General features: G+C 50.1%; 1 protein-coding gene across 2 annotated transcripts in view; it reads right to left on the reverse strand.

The window, feature by feature from the left end:
• The window catches only part of LOC119704743 (IQCJ-SCHIP1 readthrough transcript protein-like), a 50,470-nt gene extending 33,609 nt beyond the window's left edge, over positions 1-16,861 (reverse strand). The window contains exons 1-3 of one of the 2 annotated variants that reach the window (XM_038146394.1): positions 16,620-16,861; positions 3,302-3,366; positions 2,371-2,451 (exon numbers count right to left, since the gene is read on the reverse strand). In XM_038146394.1, coding sequence (XP_038002322.1) covers positions 2,371-2,451; positions 3,302-3,366; positions 16,620-16,628 — 155 coding nt within the window. In that variant the 5' untranslated portion in view covers positions 16,629-16,861. Of the gene's footprint in view, positions 1-2,370; positions 2,452-3,301; positions 3,367-16,424; positions 16,443-16,619 lie in introns of those variants that run through there. The other variant, XM_038146395.1, reaches the window with a different exon arrangement.
• Positions 16,862-18,453: the final 1,592 nt, after the last annotated feature.

Raw genomic sequence — 18,453 nt, forward strand, 5'->3', positions numbered from 1 at the left:
AGCCTGGTCTGGAACAATTCCAGCATCCACAACTTCTCTGCAGGATTAGCAGGAAAAATCCTTGTAGGATTTTTAAGCAATTGAGGGTTTATTCACTGGGACGAGCAGTATTTACATATTTATATTTACATATTTATATTTACATGTATTTCTGTTCTAAAGCCGGAGAATAGACTGAGCTTAAGTCATAATTAGTCTCCCAGAAAGCTCCCTGAAAATGGATTCTTTTATCTGGCTTTTATTTGCATGACTAAAAGCTTAAAAGACATTGGGCTTTAATTTGAAACTTCATGTCCTTTTAATATTTTAATATGCATTAATATTTGAATGGGCTGTGAGTGAGGCAGTGTTTTCTGGATGGAGGCAATTCCTGTGCCAGGGCTGGAGGATCCGTGCTGGAAGAGGCTCCAAAAGGAATCCCGCACTCTGATAAATATGTGGGGAAGTTAAATTATTCAAAATCAAGACTTCTAGAATAACTGATGCCAGGGAAAACTCCGTATCATGTAATGTACAGCAAAAATGAAAATTATTCTGTAGTTTGAAAAGAGGATTGATTTAGGATATAAGGAAGGATTTCTTTTCCCATGAGGCTGGTGGGGGGAGATTTCCCCACCCCTAAAAACACCCCAAATCAGGCTGACAAGCTGCCCTAATTGAAGCCGTCCCTGCTCAGGGCTGGATTAAAAGTTCTTTAAAGCTCCCTTCCTGTGGGGTTTCCAGCCCCGGATTGGGGTGACCCCGAAAGATGGAAAAGTCTCTCCTCCAACTCGTGCTTTTAAAGAAAGACTCAGCAGTCCTCTGTTGTCTGATCTCAAGGTAGTTTATTGTTGGTTATCTAAAAGATTCTTCTCCTGAGCTGCTGTGGCCCGTTCAGCAGGTCAGACAAAGGCACACTGCCCTCCCAGGGGCTGGGGCCATCTTTTATATCATATATTACGTACTACATGTTTATACCTTTTCCCCAATGCCTACTATCTATATTGAATGGTGACTTTCTACTCTAGACCAATCTGTGAGTGCCAACATCACCAAAGACATGGAGGCTGGGAAGGAGAAAGAAAGAGGACAGGGCACACCCAAATCCCTCCATCTTAGAACCCCTGACCCCCATGTACAAAACTTGGACCCCTGCGTACAAGGCTTAAAACCCCCCTGTACAGCACTCAGAAACCCTTCCTTTCACTTTGTGACTACTTCTACTACAATATCTAAACTTTTGTGTGTGGCTTGTAATTCTCCATACAGAGTTGGTGATTTGCTCCACGGGCTAAGATCAAAACCCCACGTGTGTCTTTGGCTGCGTGCCAGGGTCTCAGAGCCCCCTGCCAGCGGCTCTGGCCATCCAGGGCACCCAGAGGGATGTCCTGGATTCTGACACCTTCCAAGCCGGACCATTCCAGGATGCCACGATTCGGTGGCGTTTGGAAGTTCGGAGCTCGCTCCCGTGCCCCGGGCTGCGTGTCCCTCCCTTGCCGGCGGCGCTCGGTGTCAGCGTGTGCTCGGCTGAGCCCCGAGCGAATCCTGCTGCTCCCGAGCGCAGGGCTCTGCTGCAGCCCGGAGCAGCGATTCTGCACTGCCAGGGAATCCCTGGGGAACTGGTGGTGGATGGGGAAATCACCACGGAAAAGGCTCCGTGCTGCCCTTCCCTCCTCTGGCTTCTCTGCTCGCACGGAAAAATGCAGCAGATTCCCAAAAATTCTTGAGTTACACAGAGGAAATGACAAAATGAGTTCAACACTGATGTTTAACGTTCGAAACTCAGTTCAAAGGGAATCAGTGTGAGTCCGTGATTCAGCCCAGGATGGTTTGGGTGGGAAGGGAGTGGAAATCCCATCCAGTGCCACCCCTGCCACGGCAGGGACACTTCCCACTGTCCCAGGCTGCTCCAAGCCCCATCCAAGCTGGCCTTGGGCACTGCCAGGGATCCAGGGGCAGCCACAGCTGCTCTGGAATCCCATCCCAGCCCCTCCTGCCCTCCCAGCCAGGAATTCCCAATTCCCAATCTCCCATCCATCCCTGCCCTCTGGCAGTGGGAGCCATTCCCTGTGTCCTGTCCCTCTGTCCCTTGTCCCCAGACTCTCTCAGCTCTCCTGGAGCCCCTTTAGGCACTGGAAGGACACAATTTGGTGCCTTCTCTTTTTTCCAGGCTGAACAACCCAAATTTTCCCGGCACCAGATTCTTAAACATAGAGAACTTAATTAATTTGCTAATTAGAGGCTTTTTTATCCAGTTACACAGAAATCCAGGATGGATCCAGTGTGGATCCTGCAGCTCATCCAGGATGGATCCAGTGTGGATCCTGCAGCTCAGGAGCTGGACACCCCCAGCTGCATTCCAAGGCAGACCCAACTCTTTTCCTCACTCACATTTTCACTTTGGATTCCAAGGGCTGGAGGTTGATAGGATATTCCTGGATGTTATTTTCTTCATCCATGGCGAGCTGACGGCTACAGGAAAGAAAAGGAAATGAGTTTAACGTGTTCCAGCCTGACATTCCTGCAACCCTGTGAATGAATTCCCTAATCTGGACAAGAAAAAACAAGAGCTGCTGATCAGGGGGAGTTGCTGTCTTTGGAGGAAGTTATCTGGATCTCTGTGTCCAGCTCCCAACAAAAAAATGGGAATTTGGATGCAGTTTTCCAGTGGGAACCTGCCCGAATCCCTGTTTTAAATCTCCCAGCTGCCACAGCTCCAGAGACAGGCACAGCCAGCAAAAGAGCTGCTGTAAATAAATAAAAATAATAATAAAAAAAAACAAACGCTGGCAAATCTAACAGATATTCCTGCTAAATTAACTTCCATCCCCACGGCCACGCTGGAAAAGCCGGAGAGGGAAATGGAAAGGAACAATGGGAATGCTGGCAGCAAATGAGCTACAGCAGCAGAAGCCATGTGGGGGGTGAGGAACAAATTCTCTGTAATAAATGATGGCTGAGGAGCTGCTGCTGGGAACTGATGGCTCGAAGAAAGCAATCTGAAAATGCTGGAATATCCAAATCCAGCATCTGGGAACACTGCCCTGGGTGGAGCAGCAGCATGGATTGGATGGCAGCTCTTGGCAGGGAAATTTGGGAGGTCAGACCCCGACCTGTGGAGTTATTTGGGACTTTACTGGGCACTCAATGATATCGTTGTCAGAAATTGTCCTCTTGTAACTAAAACTAGGGACTGTTAATGGGAGAAAGGCAAATTTTGGGATATTGTCTGTGACAAAGAGGATCCCTCAGCAAAGGGTTCCCACCTTGGCAAACCCGTTTCATTTTCTGGGGTGAGCTATTTTGGAAATGGTACATTTACCTTTGGAGTGAGTCTTTGCCATCATTGACCTGTTCCAGGGTGTGCTGCAGCCTCCTGAGTTCTTCCTGCAAGGAGAGAGACATAAAAAATAAATATTTTTATGGGAAGCCCTTGGAGATTCCCTCTCAGCCTCAAGAAAAACCAAGTTTTGAGTCAACCCCCAAACAAAACAATCCCTCAGGTGCCACCTATGTGATTTTAAATTTAGAAATCCATAACAATGACAAAGAAACCAATATTTTATTGATAATCCAGCACAAGTTGGGAAGGAAATATCAGAGCTACAAAAATAATACACAGAGTAAAAGAGGAAAGTTTCCTTTCCCTTCTTGGGTATCTTTGATTCCAGAGATGCTCCTGGGAATCTTTGTTCTGCAATCAAAACCTGTTCAGGCTCTTCATGAAGAGATTTCCAGCCTGCACCAGTTCCTGTTCCAGCAGTTTGATGTGGCAGACGTGGAGCTGGGAATCCCCACGCCCATGGTAATTCCCAGGAAAAATCCATCCCTGGCGTTCAGCACAGAGGTTTGGCTTAAAAAATGGAATTCTTCTGAGTCACAGCTCAGTTCAGAGATAACCACACCACCCTTCCTTCTCCCACGGTTTCCCTCTGGCAGTTTTTCCAGCCTCCTCCAGAGCTGGGTACAGTAATTTAGAATGTGAAAACAATTTGCAGTTGACTTTATCCATAGCTCAGGGTGCCAAAAGCTGCCTGACTTCCATAAATCACTCCTGGTGTTTGACATCATTTTCCATTAACCCCGGGGTGAAGACTGAGCAGAGAACAAAAAAAGCAAAAGCCAGAATCGGCTGTGATGTTTTTGACTACTCCGAATGAACCCTCACTGGGCAGCGCCTCTAAAAGCTGGGATGAAAGGCAGCTCTGGAGGGGGCACGGCCAAGTTTGCATAGCTGGGGAGAGGAGGAGACAGGAGATCGATCCTAATTTCAGCCGGGCATCATCAACCGTGCAGGATCGGCTGCCGCTCCTCGCAGCGGGATTTGGGGAGCTGCCCGTGGTGCTGAGCCCGTGGAAAAGGGGCGGGATGCTGCAGGGGCACTGCGGGGGACAGGGACAGCCAGGATGGTGCCACCCCCGCTCCACATCCTGCCCAGAGGGACCCAACTCCAGGGAATTCCGTTGGAAGGGATCCACGCTCCTGTTGGAACCCAGGATGAGTTATGGGGCCTCTCTGAGCCCGGATAAAACAAATATACTGTGGAACTTCCTGGGCTTTTCTTTTCCCTCCTTCAGCTGGATACAGATGTGGACAGGGATTGGGCAGCTCCAGGCATGGAGACACTGAGGGAAAAAAATCCAGGAAAGCTTGAGGAGCACTCAGAGCAACCTGAAGTGTCTTTTCCCAGTCCTTAAGGTGCTCATTCCATTAATCCATTAAATATTTTTTCAGCCTGAGCATACCCAGCCTCCTGGGGTTTGTTAATTTTATATTTTTCCAATTTTTTATTGTTTTAATTGCATGACACCCTTGAGTCTGGATTACTTTGGAGAGGAACACGAGGAGATTGGAAAGCAGGCAGAGTGAATTCCAGCATGGCAGGGAGGGGAAGGCAGGGGGAAATCTCACATGGCAGATCCATTTCTGAATTCCCAGGGGAGGAGTTTTCCCCAGAAAAAGCAGGGAGCCCTTTTTTGTAGCTCCTGAGCCTGTTAATTTTAGTGACAACAGAGGAGTGTTTGAAAACTGAAAGGAAATCTATTAATCCAATTTTCAGCCTTTCAGCACGGGGGAATGTCTGTAATCCTCACAAAAGAGGGATGAACTAGGTTGGGAATCAGAAGGTTCCTGTAAAAAGTAACAATCTATGAAAAAAATGATATTTCTACAGTATTTTCTTCCTGGGGTTTTAGGGGGAAACCTGAGGAGTCTGGGGGTGGAGGAGGCTCAGGGGGGATCTTGTGGCTCTGCACAACTCCCTGGCAGGAGGGGACAGCCTGGCTGGGATTGGGATCTGCCACCAGGGAACAGGGACAGGAGGAGAGGGAGCGGCCTCAGGCTGGGCCAGGGCAGGCTCAGGGGGGGCAGCAGCAGGAATTTCCCCATGGAAAGGGTGCTCAGGCCTTGGAACTGCCCAGGGAGGGCTGGAGTGCCCATCCCTGGCAGTGTCCCGGGAATTCCTGGCTGTGGCGCTCAGTGACCAGCTGCGGATCGGGCACCGGTTGGATCCTGGAGGCCTTTCCAGCCTCGGAGATCCCGGGATTCCGGGCATGTGCACAGGTCACAGGAGAGAAGAAAACCCCTGCCGAGTTTCCAGGTGAGTGGGCACAGATGGCAGGAGGAGGCTCCGGAGCTGCGCAGGGACATCTCCGCTCTCAGAGGCGCCGATGGCTCCAAAGATGGTTTGGATTCCAGCGGCTGCTCGGCAACTGCATCCCACGTGTGGCAGCGCCGCTCTTCCCCTGGAGCAGGGAGACACCGGATGGCTCCTCGGGAACACCAGGATGGCTCCTCAGGAACACCAGGATGGCTCCTCAGGAACACCGGGATGGCTCCTCAGGAACACCAGGATGGCTCCTCAGGAACATCAGGATGGGTCCTCAGGGAACACCAGGATGGCTCCTCAGGAACACCAGGATGGCTCCTCAGGAAACACCGGGATGGCTCCTCGGGAACACCAGGATGGCTCCTCAGGAACACCGGGATGGCTCCTCGGAAACACCGGGATGGCTCCTCAGGAACACCAGGATGGCTCCTCGGGAACATTTGGACAGCTCCTCAGGAAAATCAGGATGGCTCCTCAGGAAACACTGGGATTGCTCCTCAGGAATACTGGGATGGCTCCTCAGGAACACCAGGATGGCTCCTCAGGAACAAACATCAGGTTGGCTCCTCAGGAGCACCCAATCCTCTTTAGTACATCCAAACCTGAGCAGGTTTCAAGTGGCAGCTGAAGCAGAAGGGTTTGAACTGGGATCTCAGACCCCATCTCATTCCATCACCTGCCACACTTCCACAGACTGGGATCCTCCTGCTAATCTGACACAGGGATGGGGATGCACAGGACCCTTAAAATCAACCCAGAGCTAAAATAACAAACACTTTTCCCTTGGAGGTTCCACTCCAAAGCCAAAGCAGGACCAGGGCATGATTCCAGGGTTTCCAGCTCCTCAGTTATCCCATTCCCACAGCTGCCTCATGTGCTGTGGGCATTGAGCACAGAGCAGGTTGTGGATGTTTGACCAACAGAGTCCCCCAGCATCCAGCAGGGCCTTGGGATAAAGGGCATCCCAGGCAAACCTGAAATGCGAACAAAAAAAGCAGCACGGGAAGGCCTGAGATGGAAACTGGTCACATTCAATCTGGGAAAGCAAAGAGCTCCACTGGGTATGAATAATTCACAAACAGCCTCAGACAAATGATCTCAGGTCTAGAAGGAAATGGGAAAACCTCTGGAGGCTGCAGCTCTTTTTATTCCTGCCTGGTTCCTGCTGAATGCTGTTTTCTCTGGGGTTATTTTTTACTCTTTAAAAGAAATACATGTATGGATATCTAAACTGTTAGGCTGGATGTTCAGAGAACACAGCAGACCCCAGAGAAATCCTTTCATTTTATTTTCATCTCTGGCTGGTAAATTATTCATTAACAGGGATCACGCAATGGGGAAAAAATTAAAAATTGGCAAATTAGTTTTCATTTGTTGACGTTAATTATTTAGTGTTCTTCCCTTTTATTAGAGGAAACACAGACGGGGATTAGTCTTGTTCTGGGGCTCCGAGTTTGCTCCCCAGACAACTCCCAAATTAGCATTGCTGTGGCTATTCTGTGGAAGATGCATGGGAATGTGGCTCCAGGGCTGAGATGTTGGGGCAGAGCTGGATTTATGAATTCCAGAGAAGCTTTTGGATATTTTTCCACAGCACTTTGTAAAAAAAATAGTCAGGTGGGGCTTTATTTCCAGACATCACCCCAGCCACGGCATTGATGGGGATCTCATTAATGTATCTCCCTGAGCTCAGCCACAAACACCCAACATTCCCATCAACCTCATCCTAATAAAGAAATACCCTGATATTTTGTGGGCAGTGGAAAGGGAATCGTCTCCAGAGCAATTTGGTTTGGATTTTGCAGCCTCGCTGCCCTGAAGAGCCAGAGGCAGGAGAAGTTAATCACAAATGCTGGAGCCAGACTAAAACTGAGCTTTGCCTCCCAAATCTCCGGTTCTCCCTAATCCTGCTCCTCAGCTCACAGAAGCTGCCAGGAGAACTCGTTCAACACCTCATCCAATTTTTCTTCTGTCAAATGTCAGTGGCTGCTCCATCCTGAAAAGCTGGAAAAGCTTTGATTCCTCCCAGCTTTTCTGCCCAGGCAGCCACACAACTCCCAGGTTCAACTCTGATTTTTCTGAAACACTCTCCAAATGAAACCTGCCACTCATTTATATAAAATAATAATAAAATAATGATTAAAACCCCACCTGGCTTTGTGGGAGTCCCCATTATGACCAAGCTACACCTATTTCAAGTTTTTTAACAAGTTCCTGAGAGATAAAACTGCTCCTGGTGCCTGAGAGCAAATAATCCCAGCTGAGCCTTTCCAGGGAAGTTGGATTCTTCAATCACAGAGCCAAAATCCTGGTTTTCTGCAGCAGCTGAGCTTGCTCCACTGAATTTCTGTGCTGGGAAATGTGAAGGTGACCCCAGGACCTGCAGCATCCTCTGTTCATTCAGCCAGGTGGGGTCAGCTCATAATGAACTGAATTAAACAATCTTGGCTTGATTGGGTTGTTAATTCTGCCCTCCCTGCTCCAGGTTCCCGGCGCATCCTTACAGAGGGAAGGGGCCTTTTCCCGGTGCCAGTTTCCTGCAAACACACATCCCCAGGAGGATTTCAGAGACAGATCCACCAGGACAGGAAATTAAAGGTCTCAGCTCCCAGACATCACAAGATCAGATCGAAAACCAAATCAAATCCCAGCGTTCACAAACAAAACCTGGGATAATGAAAGGAGGCCCTGGCCACGGGGAGGGGGTGGAATTACATCAGCTTTGTTGCCCTTCCAGGACCTTTCTCCAAACTAAACCAAAATGCTGCATAATTGTTCAGAGCAAAAGAACCCCCAAAAGTGACAAAAGCCCCTTCCCTCACTGCCTGCTCTCCCTGCAGTCTCTGCCAGGAAGGAGCCTCTGCTTGGGGTTTCCAAGACCAAAACTGAATTGAAGTGTCAGACAGAGTTACGACAAGACCCTTCCTTTGAAATGTCTCCATCCTGCCTCCATCCAAGGGACAGAAAGGACAGAAAGTCAATCCACCAGAGCTTTGAACTTCTGTGCCATCCAAGAGCCCATGGGCTCCCCCATGGCAGCATCTCACTGATTAAATCCCTTCTTTTCCAGCTGCTTTTAGAACACCTTTAATTCTCTAAGTTCACAGTGACACCAAAGACCTTTCACAGCCGAGCCCGAGAGTGAAACATCCCAATTTTGCCAGGTTTAATGCTGCAGGAATGTCAAGAACACCACAGAAACAACACACAGCCTCTGCCGAGCTGCACCGGGGTCACAGGAGTGAACTCTATCAACTGAAAAGCAGCAGAAAAGGTCAAACGGGCACGAGGAGTCCATCCCTGTGGATCCCGAGTGTGTGGAGGAGTGAGGGGGAAGCTGGAAGGAAATGTTCTGGAAATGTTACACTGGAGCTGCTGCTTTAATGCTGTGCTTGGACCTCTGGCAGCTGCAGCATTCACAGGAGGGATCTGTCACAATCTGCCTTAAAACAAATCCAAATGTTGGTGCTGGGTGTTCTCCTGCTGCCTCTGTCAGGGCTTGCTGGGGCTGGAAAAGGTCAGATCACGGCTCCCACAGGAGAGGCTTTCCAGGGAGATCAGCTCTGGCTGTGGGAGGAAAGGGCAGCAGCTGGGCGATGCTTTGTGTGAGCCAGGCACAGCTCAGTGCTGGAAATGCTGCAGACAGGCCTTGGCTGCTGGGGTGTTTGGGGCATTCCTGTCACAGGGAGGAATTCCATCCCTCCATCCCTGTGCCAGACTCTCCAGTGGGACACGGAGGTGGGGGAATTTGAGGCACAGGGCACACCGTGCCATGTAAAGCATTAAACCCACCATAAAACACCAGCCCTGAACTTAGGGATTAAGCCCAGGAGTGTCAACTGAGTCCCTGGTTCAGTGACCACTTCCTTGTTGGAAAATCCATTTTTATGGCCATAAGAAACCAACACAAAACACCAAAGCACCAGGACTGCAGAGCTGTGCCATCCCAATCCGAGGAACTCCTGAGAGCCAAACCCTCCTGCTGGAGAATCCCAGGATGGTTTGGGTTGGGAGGGACCTTCAAGCCCATCCAATTCCACCTGGGACACCTTCCCCTGTCCCAGGCTGCTCCAAGCCCTGTCCATCCTGACCTTGGACACGTCCAGGGATCCAGGGGCAGCCACAGCTTCTCTGGGAATCCATCCCATCTCCACCCTCCCAGGGAGGAATTCCTTCCCAACATCCCATCTACCAGAGCAGCTCCATGGAAAGAGGAAAAGCACTCCCAGCTTAGTTACGAGGATGGTGAGCAAGAATAAACCAGCACTGAAGTGTTTCTTCCTTCATCACACAAATAATTAGGAATACACAGGCTTGTGTGATGCTTTTTAAATAGGATCTCGTGCTGCTTGTGGGAATACAATTCCACAGCAATAGTTTATCCTGGGAAGTCAGCTCAGTGGGGTTACGGCGTGCCAAGTTGAAATGGGAACCATTTGTTTTCTGTCTGCATTGCAGCAGGAGCCGGCGGGGCTTTTATGGAGCATCCCTGACAGCCTCCAACTGCTATTTTTCCAAATTAACGCCGTGCCTACGGAGTTAATGGGAGTGCAGGCAGCGAGGGGTCTCTCCACAGCCTGGCCTCGTGCTCAGGATCCTTTGCAGGAGCAGAGAATAAAATCTGACAAAGCTTTCTGTAATTACTGCTCTGCTTCGCGGGATGTCACCACAGGCACCCCGTGCTGCTCTGTGACAAAGGACACGGTGCCACTGCTGCTCCCCCAAACTGAGGGCACAAAACGTGGGCACGTGGAGAAAGCCAAGAGGTTTTATATTTGTGAGGGTGTGGAGAACCCACCTCTGCCCTTCCAGAGAGTTCCACTAGCCCTTGACCCCACCAACACTGATTTCTGGAGAGGGCTCTGCAGAGTTTTGTCTGAGGACATCCTGGGGGAACAAGGAAAGGCAACTCCTGCTCATGAAGTGGTGGATTGCCCCAAAAATTCACCCCAGGAGGTGATGTAACTCCAAGGTGCACATTCCTGCTGCCATGGGAGCTCTGGCTTTGGGGGAGAAGGAGTCACACAAGTCTGTTCTGATGGAAAAGAAAGAATCCTGGAATATCCTCAGCTGGAAGGGACCACCAGGATCATCCAGCCCAGCCCCTGGCCCTGCACAAACACCCCAACAGCCCCACCCTGGGCATCCCTGGCAGCGCTGTCCCAGTGCTCCTGGAGCTCTGGCAGGTTTGGGACTGTGCCCATTCATTCCCTGGGCAGTGCCCAGCACCCTCTGGGGGAAGAACCTTCCCCTGATTTCCAGCTCCAGAGAGGCAGCAAATCCTTTAACCTCTCCAATTCCCATTTATTACAGAAATATTCCATGTTGGGTGGCTCCAGGACTTACCCTGTGTCCCAGAATTTCCAGGCCACATCTCCTCTCTCAGCCTCACCCTTTCCCTGCTGATCCCTGCCCACCTGCAGCTCTGGCTGTGCCACCCTTCCAAAGGCTCCTCCTTTTCCTCCTAACCTGCATTTTATCCCTCCTGGATAACAAGGAATTCTTCCAGCTCCAAAGCAGCTTTAAACAATTATTTTACCCCTACTATGTTAATCTGGCTCCTACAGAACAGCAGCTTTGCCACTGGACTGGAGCAGGGGAATCAATTTTCCAGGAGCAGCTTGTTTTTATCCCATCAGCTCTCCCTTCCCAATGATCCCTCGTCCCTTGCCTTGCCCCGACAGATTTTTGCATGCAGAACTTTTTCCAGATGGCAGCTTCGGTGCAGACAGCAATTTGCATAATTTAAATCTGCTTCCTGGCATAAATTATAGCACAACACAGCTCAGGCTTTGATTTCCAGCTCCTCACGGCCAGGGCTGGGCAGTGCCCAGGAATTGCAGGTGACTCTGGGAAGCCCTGGCTCAGCCTTGGCACGGGGAAGAGCTGGAATCAGAAATATTTCCTCATGGAAATGATAATTCCCAGGGGAATGTGCTCCAAACAGCAGCATTCCAGTGAACTCCAGGAGCTCCGTGGCTGCTCTGGAGTGAGAAGGTCAAGGAGAGTGCCTGGTGACAAAACTGGATTTTACCACAAGGACAAGCACAACTTTGGGGGTGTTCCAGGAAGCCTGAGACAAAGCCACAATCAGTGAATCTCTTTCCTGACTTTCCAGTCCCCAGCAGCCAGGCTGAGAGCTGGAATCACCTCTTTGGGATTCACAGCACACACAGTGATCCCAAACGTGTGGGGTCACTCGGGATGCAACCCCTCCCCACAAAAATGAATTCTTCACCTTCCAGAGGCTCCAGTCTGCACCACACACAAGTTTCTGTCCCAAAATACACCCAGGAACAACTGAGAGAGGGAAGCACTCGGAGCAGAAATGTGCTGGCAATGCAAACGGATCCCTCTTCCAGAGAGCCCCCCAGCAGAAGCCTGAATCCCAAAATAACCCCACTAAAGCCCACGCCCTGCCCGGAGCCTGCTCCCATCAGTCTGGTGGCACAGTGGAGCCATTCCCAGCCTTGGCACGTGCACTGCACTGAGGCTGGCCAGCACCGAGCATTGCTTTGTCCATTTGGCACCAGGACAGACACGAGGGGCCCAAACCCTACAATCTGCAGCCATCTGGGATGCTGCAAACAGCAATAAACCCAAAAAGTGCTGTTTTGATCTGTTAGCGCCCCCAGCAAGCCGATGTCTCCAAACATTTGTGTGTCTTATGTCTCAATTAATGCATTTCAATTTCTGCACCAAGTGCTTGTGGCCTCTCCCTGTTAAACGAGCCTTAATTCTGCCACTCCCTGAGTTTGGGCTCCCTGACCCCATTTCCACCATCAGAACTCGTGTTTAGAGATGTCAGATGCCAAATTCCTTCATTCCTTTACTCCTTAATTCCATTATTTGTGGGGTTGTGACGGGCCCCACAAGACTGAGGCCGCTTCATCCCCAGGCAAGGAGCACCTCCATCCCCTCACGGAGTGACCGTGACGTCCCACACAATCCAGGCCATATTTTCAATTAAAATTTGCCTTGCAATATTCCCAGGCCGCTCCCAGGGCAGTTCCTCCCCCCCAGCCCGGCGTGGATGCGTTTGCTCTGTCCTGATGGTGACTTCCCATCAGCTTTCTGCCGGGGAAAAACCCCGGAGCTCCTCCATGGGGATCACATCCATCAGCCTCAGGCCTCTGCTGCGCTTTTCATCACAACACTCAGCATCCTTCCTTCAAATCCTAAATCCGAGGAGAAAGGAGCTTTTCATTTGCACAACGTCCATGAAATTCCCTGCTCCGGTGACACCCATGTGCTGCTGTTTCCTGGACTAAGGGAGAGGTTTCCTCTTTTTCCGTGGAAGATGAGTTTGCCCAAAGTCACAATCACTTTAAAATCAGTCGTGCTTTGTGCCCACACTGATACAAGGATCATTTCCCCTCAGCAACTGTGCTTGTAAATGGATAATTCAGGGCTGCTTTGCCAGGGATATATTGCAGTTTGAACACTGGTTTAATTTTAATTACACCCAATTTGGGTCTGTATTTGCAGGTGTAGGCAGATCCTGCTTCCAGCAGAACTCTGGGAGGAGGAGTTGGACACAAATCAGCCGCTGAAATGCTGGCCTAAAGCCATCCTGAGAGGGGTTTACACAGACCCATCCCCCATTTAGGCTGAGCCTAACCCCCAGCAGATTCCTTCGACATCTCTCCCTTTGCAAGAGGACATTTTCCATCAGGATTCCAATCAATGACCACACAACCACGTCACTGGATGGAAAATTCCCTTCAGGCACTGCTGGCCCCATTGCATTCCGCAGGGAGGGAAGGAAAGGGATGGGAGAAAAGCTTGGGATGTTTTGTGGAGAGAGAAAACAAGGCAGGAGATGAGCTAAAATCACCCCAAATTTCAGGTACCTGGAGAATGGATCGCTCCACACTTCTCATCCAGTTATTGGCACATAAAAACCACTTTAAATACTTGATAATTGAAGGAATTTAAAGGATTAACAGGAAATTAATGAATAGGGGACCCTCTCTGTGTCTTTCTGAAAGCAGCCACTCCACATTGTTTTAAAAGGCACCAAGTTGAACATTCTCCAACGGCTTTTTAATAAATGTAAATAATATTCCAAAGCAGGGACGAAATGCCAGCAGTTGAGGGGTGGCTGAGCCATCCATGGCATGTAAATGAATTCCCTGCCTGGATATCAGGATGTGGATGTGCAGCCTTCAGGAATTAAATGAGCCCAACTTGCACAGCTTGTAAAGAGCTTCCCAGAGCTCCCAAAAATCCCTTTTATTATTTATGTGGGAAAAGCAGAGGAGCAGCAAGGGGGAAGAGTTGCAGGTGACACCGGGAGTCAGTGAAACCTGACAGAAAATGCTGAATTCTGGTGAAATTGAGGGCAAATAAATTAATCATGAACAAGGGAAATGCAAAAAACACTGGAGGATGTAATTGGATTTACACACAACACTAATGGCAGCATTCCTGCAGCTGGGAGAGCAGATCCAGCTTCCTTCAGCAGGAATCATGGAATTATTGAAGCTGGGAAAGGCCTCAAGGGTATTCCTAAATCCAACAGAACTGCCTGGAAATCATCATTCCTAGGGGATGGGAGCTCCTCCGTACCTTGCTCCCATCAGCTCAGCCTGGATCATCCAGGGGTTCTCTGGCCCAGCTCAGGGTCAGATGGGCTCTCAAATTCCCACTTTCCCACAGCTTTCCTGTTTCCACTCCCTTCACGTCCCTTCAGACGAGGGATTGTCCCAGTTCAATCTCCAGGTCTCAGAGAAAGAGGAGAGCTGAGAATTCCTTTTTCTCATGGATATTTTCCCAGCTCTGTTTTTCCCCCCAAACCACTCTTTAGACCCTTCAAAGGCTCTGACCTTGCTACATGGGAATGTCCCCACAGCAAGGTCCTGCTTAAAACCTGGGATGAGCAGAGCTGCCCAAACTGCAGCTAAGCCCTGGATTAAGATCCTTGTTTCAGGAGACATTTCCATGTTTTCTCTGGGTGATTTTACTCTCTGTAGTTACACCCTGTATTTACTCATCCAGCCAGCTGTAGAGGCGTGAGTTGGAGCTCAGGTCCCAGCCCCTGTTCTCAGGGGACAGCACAGAAATCCGGGACAACACCTGGAGGTGTCCGACCCCTCCTGCCCACCTGAAGCCAGGACGCTGCAATCAGGTTTTCCAGCTGAAGAAAATCAGGAATATTGGCTTTGCTGTGTTTGCCCAGCTGCAGTCAGGGCACTGAGAGCCACAGGGCCCTGGAAACAGGAACATTTCCCCTTCAGAGAGCTCATCCCAACCAGTTTGTCGTTTATTCCTGTGTTTTCTTTGGCACCCAGGGAAATTGCTGGAAGTACAAACATTCCCTGGCATTTGATCTCTTCCCTGTGTTTCAGGTCTGTACAAGCTTTTGCACACAAAGCCAGGCTTCAGCCCTTGGGCACGCAAAGAGTCTCCCTGGTTTTACTGGGATTCCAGGAATCCCCAGGCTGCCACAGCCGGGACCTGCAGGAGCCTCATAACAGAAAATCCAAGTTTTAAGAGATTTAAAGCAGGGAAAGGACTCCAATTCTGTCTGTGCCTTGGAATACTCAGGAAATACTCAATTCCAGAGGTTAGACAGTGCTGCACTGGGAACATGAAGTAAATCCCAGATCCTACAGGTCAGGGAAATTCCTATGGGGTTATTTTATTTGTGAGACTCCTCTAGAGCTTCTCCCGCCTTTTGGGAAGCTGAAAAACTTGAACCAGCAAAGGGAATCCAAATAAATTCAGCTCCAGGTAAGTCAGCTATTCCTAATTCAGCCCCTTTTTTTCCCTGTGCAATTTAACAAATGAGTTTCCAGCGTCTGACAAGTTGTCTGGGAAAACAGAGAAGCTCGGATTAATTCCAGCTTGGGAGAAATGAGAATTCAATATTTGCTGATTTCCAGCCACCCAACCTGGAACTCAGAGCTGTGGAGGATCCATCAATCCCAACGTGTTCAGCCTCCTCCTCCCGTGAGGAATGGGATGTGCAGGATGGATCCGCACCTGAGCGTCGGCTCCCTGCCCCTGGAATTCCTGAGGAACCCTCCCCAGCTCCCTGCCTTGCCTCCCAGACTCTCTGCCTGCTTTATTTCCACCCTCTGCTGTTTATATCGCTCCCATCCATCACATCCCGACTCCCATCCATCACATCCCGATGAATATCCTTGGAATGAGGTGTGGGAAAGCCTCGTGGGATGTCCAAGCCCTGGGAATGAGGTTTGGGAGAGCCTCGTGGGATGTCCGAGCCCTGGAATGAGGTTTGGGAGAGCCTCGTGGGCTGCCTGCGCCCAGCACGGAGGGGATGGAGTTTGGGGTGGAAGGAACCACCCTGTGGAAGCTGCTCCTGAGCGAATCTCTGCCCCAACGCGCTGGGAAGAGCCTGGATGCCCAACCCAGCCAGCCCTGTGGCAACTACTCCGGCAAAACCCCACACTCAATCCGGCACCGGGGATCATCCCGGCGCTCTGCCCAGCGCCAGAGCCCGGATCGGTCCCGCAGCATTCCCGGGATGACTTCATCGGGATGCGGCGCCGGGAGCTCCCCGTGTTGACGAACAGCTGAACTCCCGGCTCCGGGAGCCCCGCATGGATCCGGCTCGGGGCTGCAATCCCTGCGGAGTGCCGAGGCTCAGAGCCGCGGGCTGCTCCCCCGGGAAGCGCAGCCCAAAGGAAAAAGGCTGTGAAATCCAGGGAAATTCTGCCCCAGCATCCGGCCCCGGCTCAGCCGAGCCCTGAGAACCCCCGAGAATCCTCGGGCATCTTTCCCAAGCGCCGTTTGGAATTGTTACCGCCCGGAGACGATTCCCTCCTTCCCGAGCACAGAACGCAGCCCTAAATTCCCGTGATAAACTTACAGCCCGTCAGGAATCGCATCGCGATCGCTCCGGCCGCCTTCTCCCCAGGCGAAAGCGCCGCCGGCTCCCCGATTCCCTAGGGAAATGTGTCACATCCCCGTCCCGCTGGGCTCCCCCAGCCCCGCCATCCCCTCCCCGACGATTCCCGGCGGAGCCGCTCCATCCCGGAGCTCCGTGAGGAATCCCATCCCTTACCAGCCGCATGGTGAAGTTTCCCAGGAAGAGCAGGCAGGAACGGCGGCAGCAGGGAGGCTGCGAGCCTCGGAGTTGAGCTCGCTCTAAAGGCGCCAGGAAAACCTCCAAGAGAGGGGGGGGAAAAATGGGAAGAGCCAGAGCGGGAGCGAGCAGCTCACAGGCAGCGAGAGGAGAAACTTCTGGCACGGCTCCAGCGCAGGGAGGGATCCGCTGTCAGCCCCAGCAGCCATGGGAATGGGGAAACTTGGATTTACGGGCGGCTTCCGAGCCGCGGAGCGCGGCAGGGAGCGCTTGAGAGGGAGCCGGCGAGGCTGGGTCCACAAGGGAATGGCGGGTGGGTGTGTGCAGCGCACAGAAACACATCGATCCCATCTTCTACTTCACACAGCCCATTTTCTAGGTCTTACTTGATGTATTTTATATCATATATTCTATTTTCTATATTATATTCTATAGTCTATATTCTTATATATTCCATAGGTTCTATCTTATAGATTTGATTTGATTTTATAGAATCTATTTTCTATATTCTATTCAATATCTATATTCTATAGTCTGTATTCTTATATATTCCATAGGTTTTATTTTATACATTTGATTTGATAGATTCTATTTTCTATAATCTATTCTATATCTATATACTATATTCTATAGTCTGTAGTCTTATATATTCCATAGGTTCTATTTTATAGATTTGATTTTATAGATTCTATTTTCTATATCTATATTCTATATTCTATTCTATATTCTATATTCTATAGTCTATAGTCTGTATTCTTATATATTCCATAGGTTCTATTTTATAGATTTGATTTTATTTTATAGATTCTATATTCTATATTCTATATTCTATATTCTATATTCTATATTCTATATTCTATATTCTTACATATCCCATAGATTCTCTTTTTTATATTTCATTTTAGAGATTCTATATTCCATTTTCTGGTTTATATTTTACATTTTTCTAGAAATAAACCCAGCTGCCAGCACAAACTCCAAACAGCTCGTTCCAGCAGCTCCTCGACGGGAATTTTACTACACACAATCCCAACCCCAAATCTGCATGCAGGTGGCTTCACTGGGGTTTATGATGCTCTTCAGGCACAAATTCCTTAAGGGGTTTTCCCCTAACCTTGCCAAAAATCCATTCTCCAGAGGTAATTCCAAGGATTTCAAGCACACGGTAAATTGTCAGTGCTCCGAGCCCAAACTCGTGCAAAGATTTCTGCTTTGGCAGCGTCCTTCCAACAAAAGGAAAAGAAATAATAATCCAAAACAGTAATAATTTTGGATCAGACAGAGAACCCTTGGTGCTCCTCACAGTCCAAGCTCCAGCTGTCCGTGGAATTATTTGGTCTCCTGAGCTCCAGCCCCTCTCCCTCACTCTCCATGCAGGAAAACCCTCCCTGCCCTCCCCGGGAGCCGGGATTGTCCTTCCCCGTGCTCCCAGGAGCTGATCCCATGGCAAGGACCTGACGGGTGGCCTTGGCCAGGCAGAGGAGCTGCTCCTGCTCCTCAGGAGAGCAGGAAGGATGCAGGGAGCCCTGGCTGGGAAAGCAGGATCCGGGCAGGTTCCTGGTGTCCAGGCTGCTCCGTTCCCACTGGACTCTGGAATAATGAGCGCTCCCTGCCCAACCAAGAGATGCTAAAGCAGCCAAAATCCAGGAGCTCCCGCGTTCCCAGAACTGCCTGGGAGCCCTTGAAAACAGCCTTAACCCCAGGAATTACATCAGGAATGAAATCCACGAAGGGATAATTGCCTCCCCCTCCCAGTGGGATCTGAGACTGCGCCGTGACCTCGGAGCTGCCCCGGATGCCCAGCCAGCCCCAC

This window comes from Motacilla alba, chromosome 9 (assembly GCF_015832195.1).
Source record: "Motacilla alba alba isolate MOTALB_02 chromosome 9, Motacilla_alba_V1.0_pri, whole genome shotgun sequence".
Classification (NCBI taxonomy): Eukaryota; Metazoa; Chordata; class Aves; order Passeriformes; family Motacillidae; genus Motacilla; species Motacilla alba.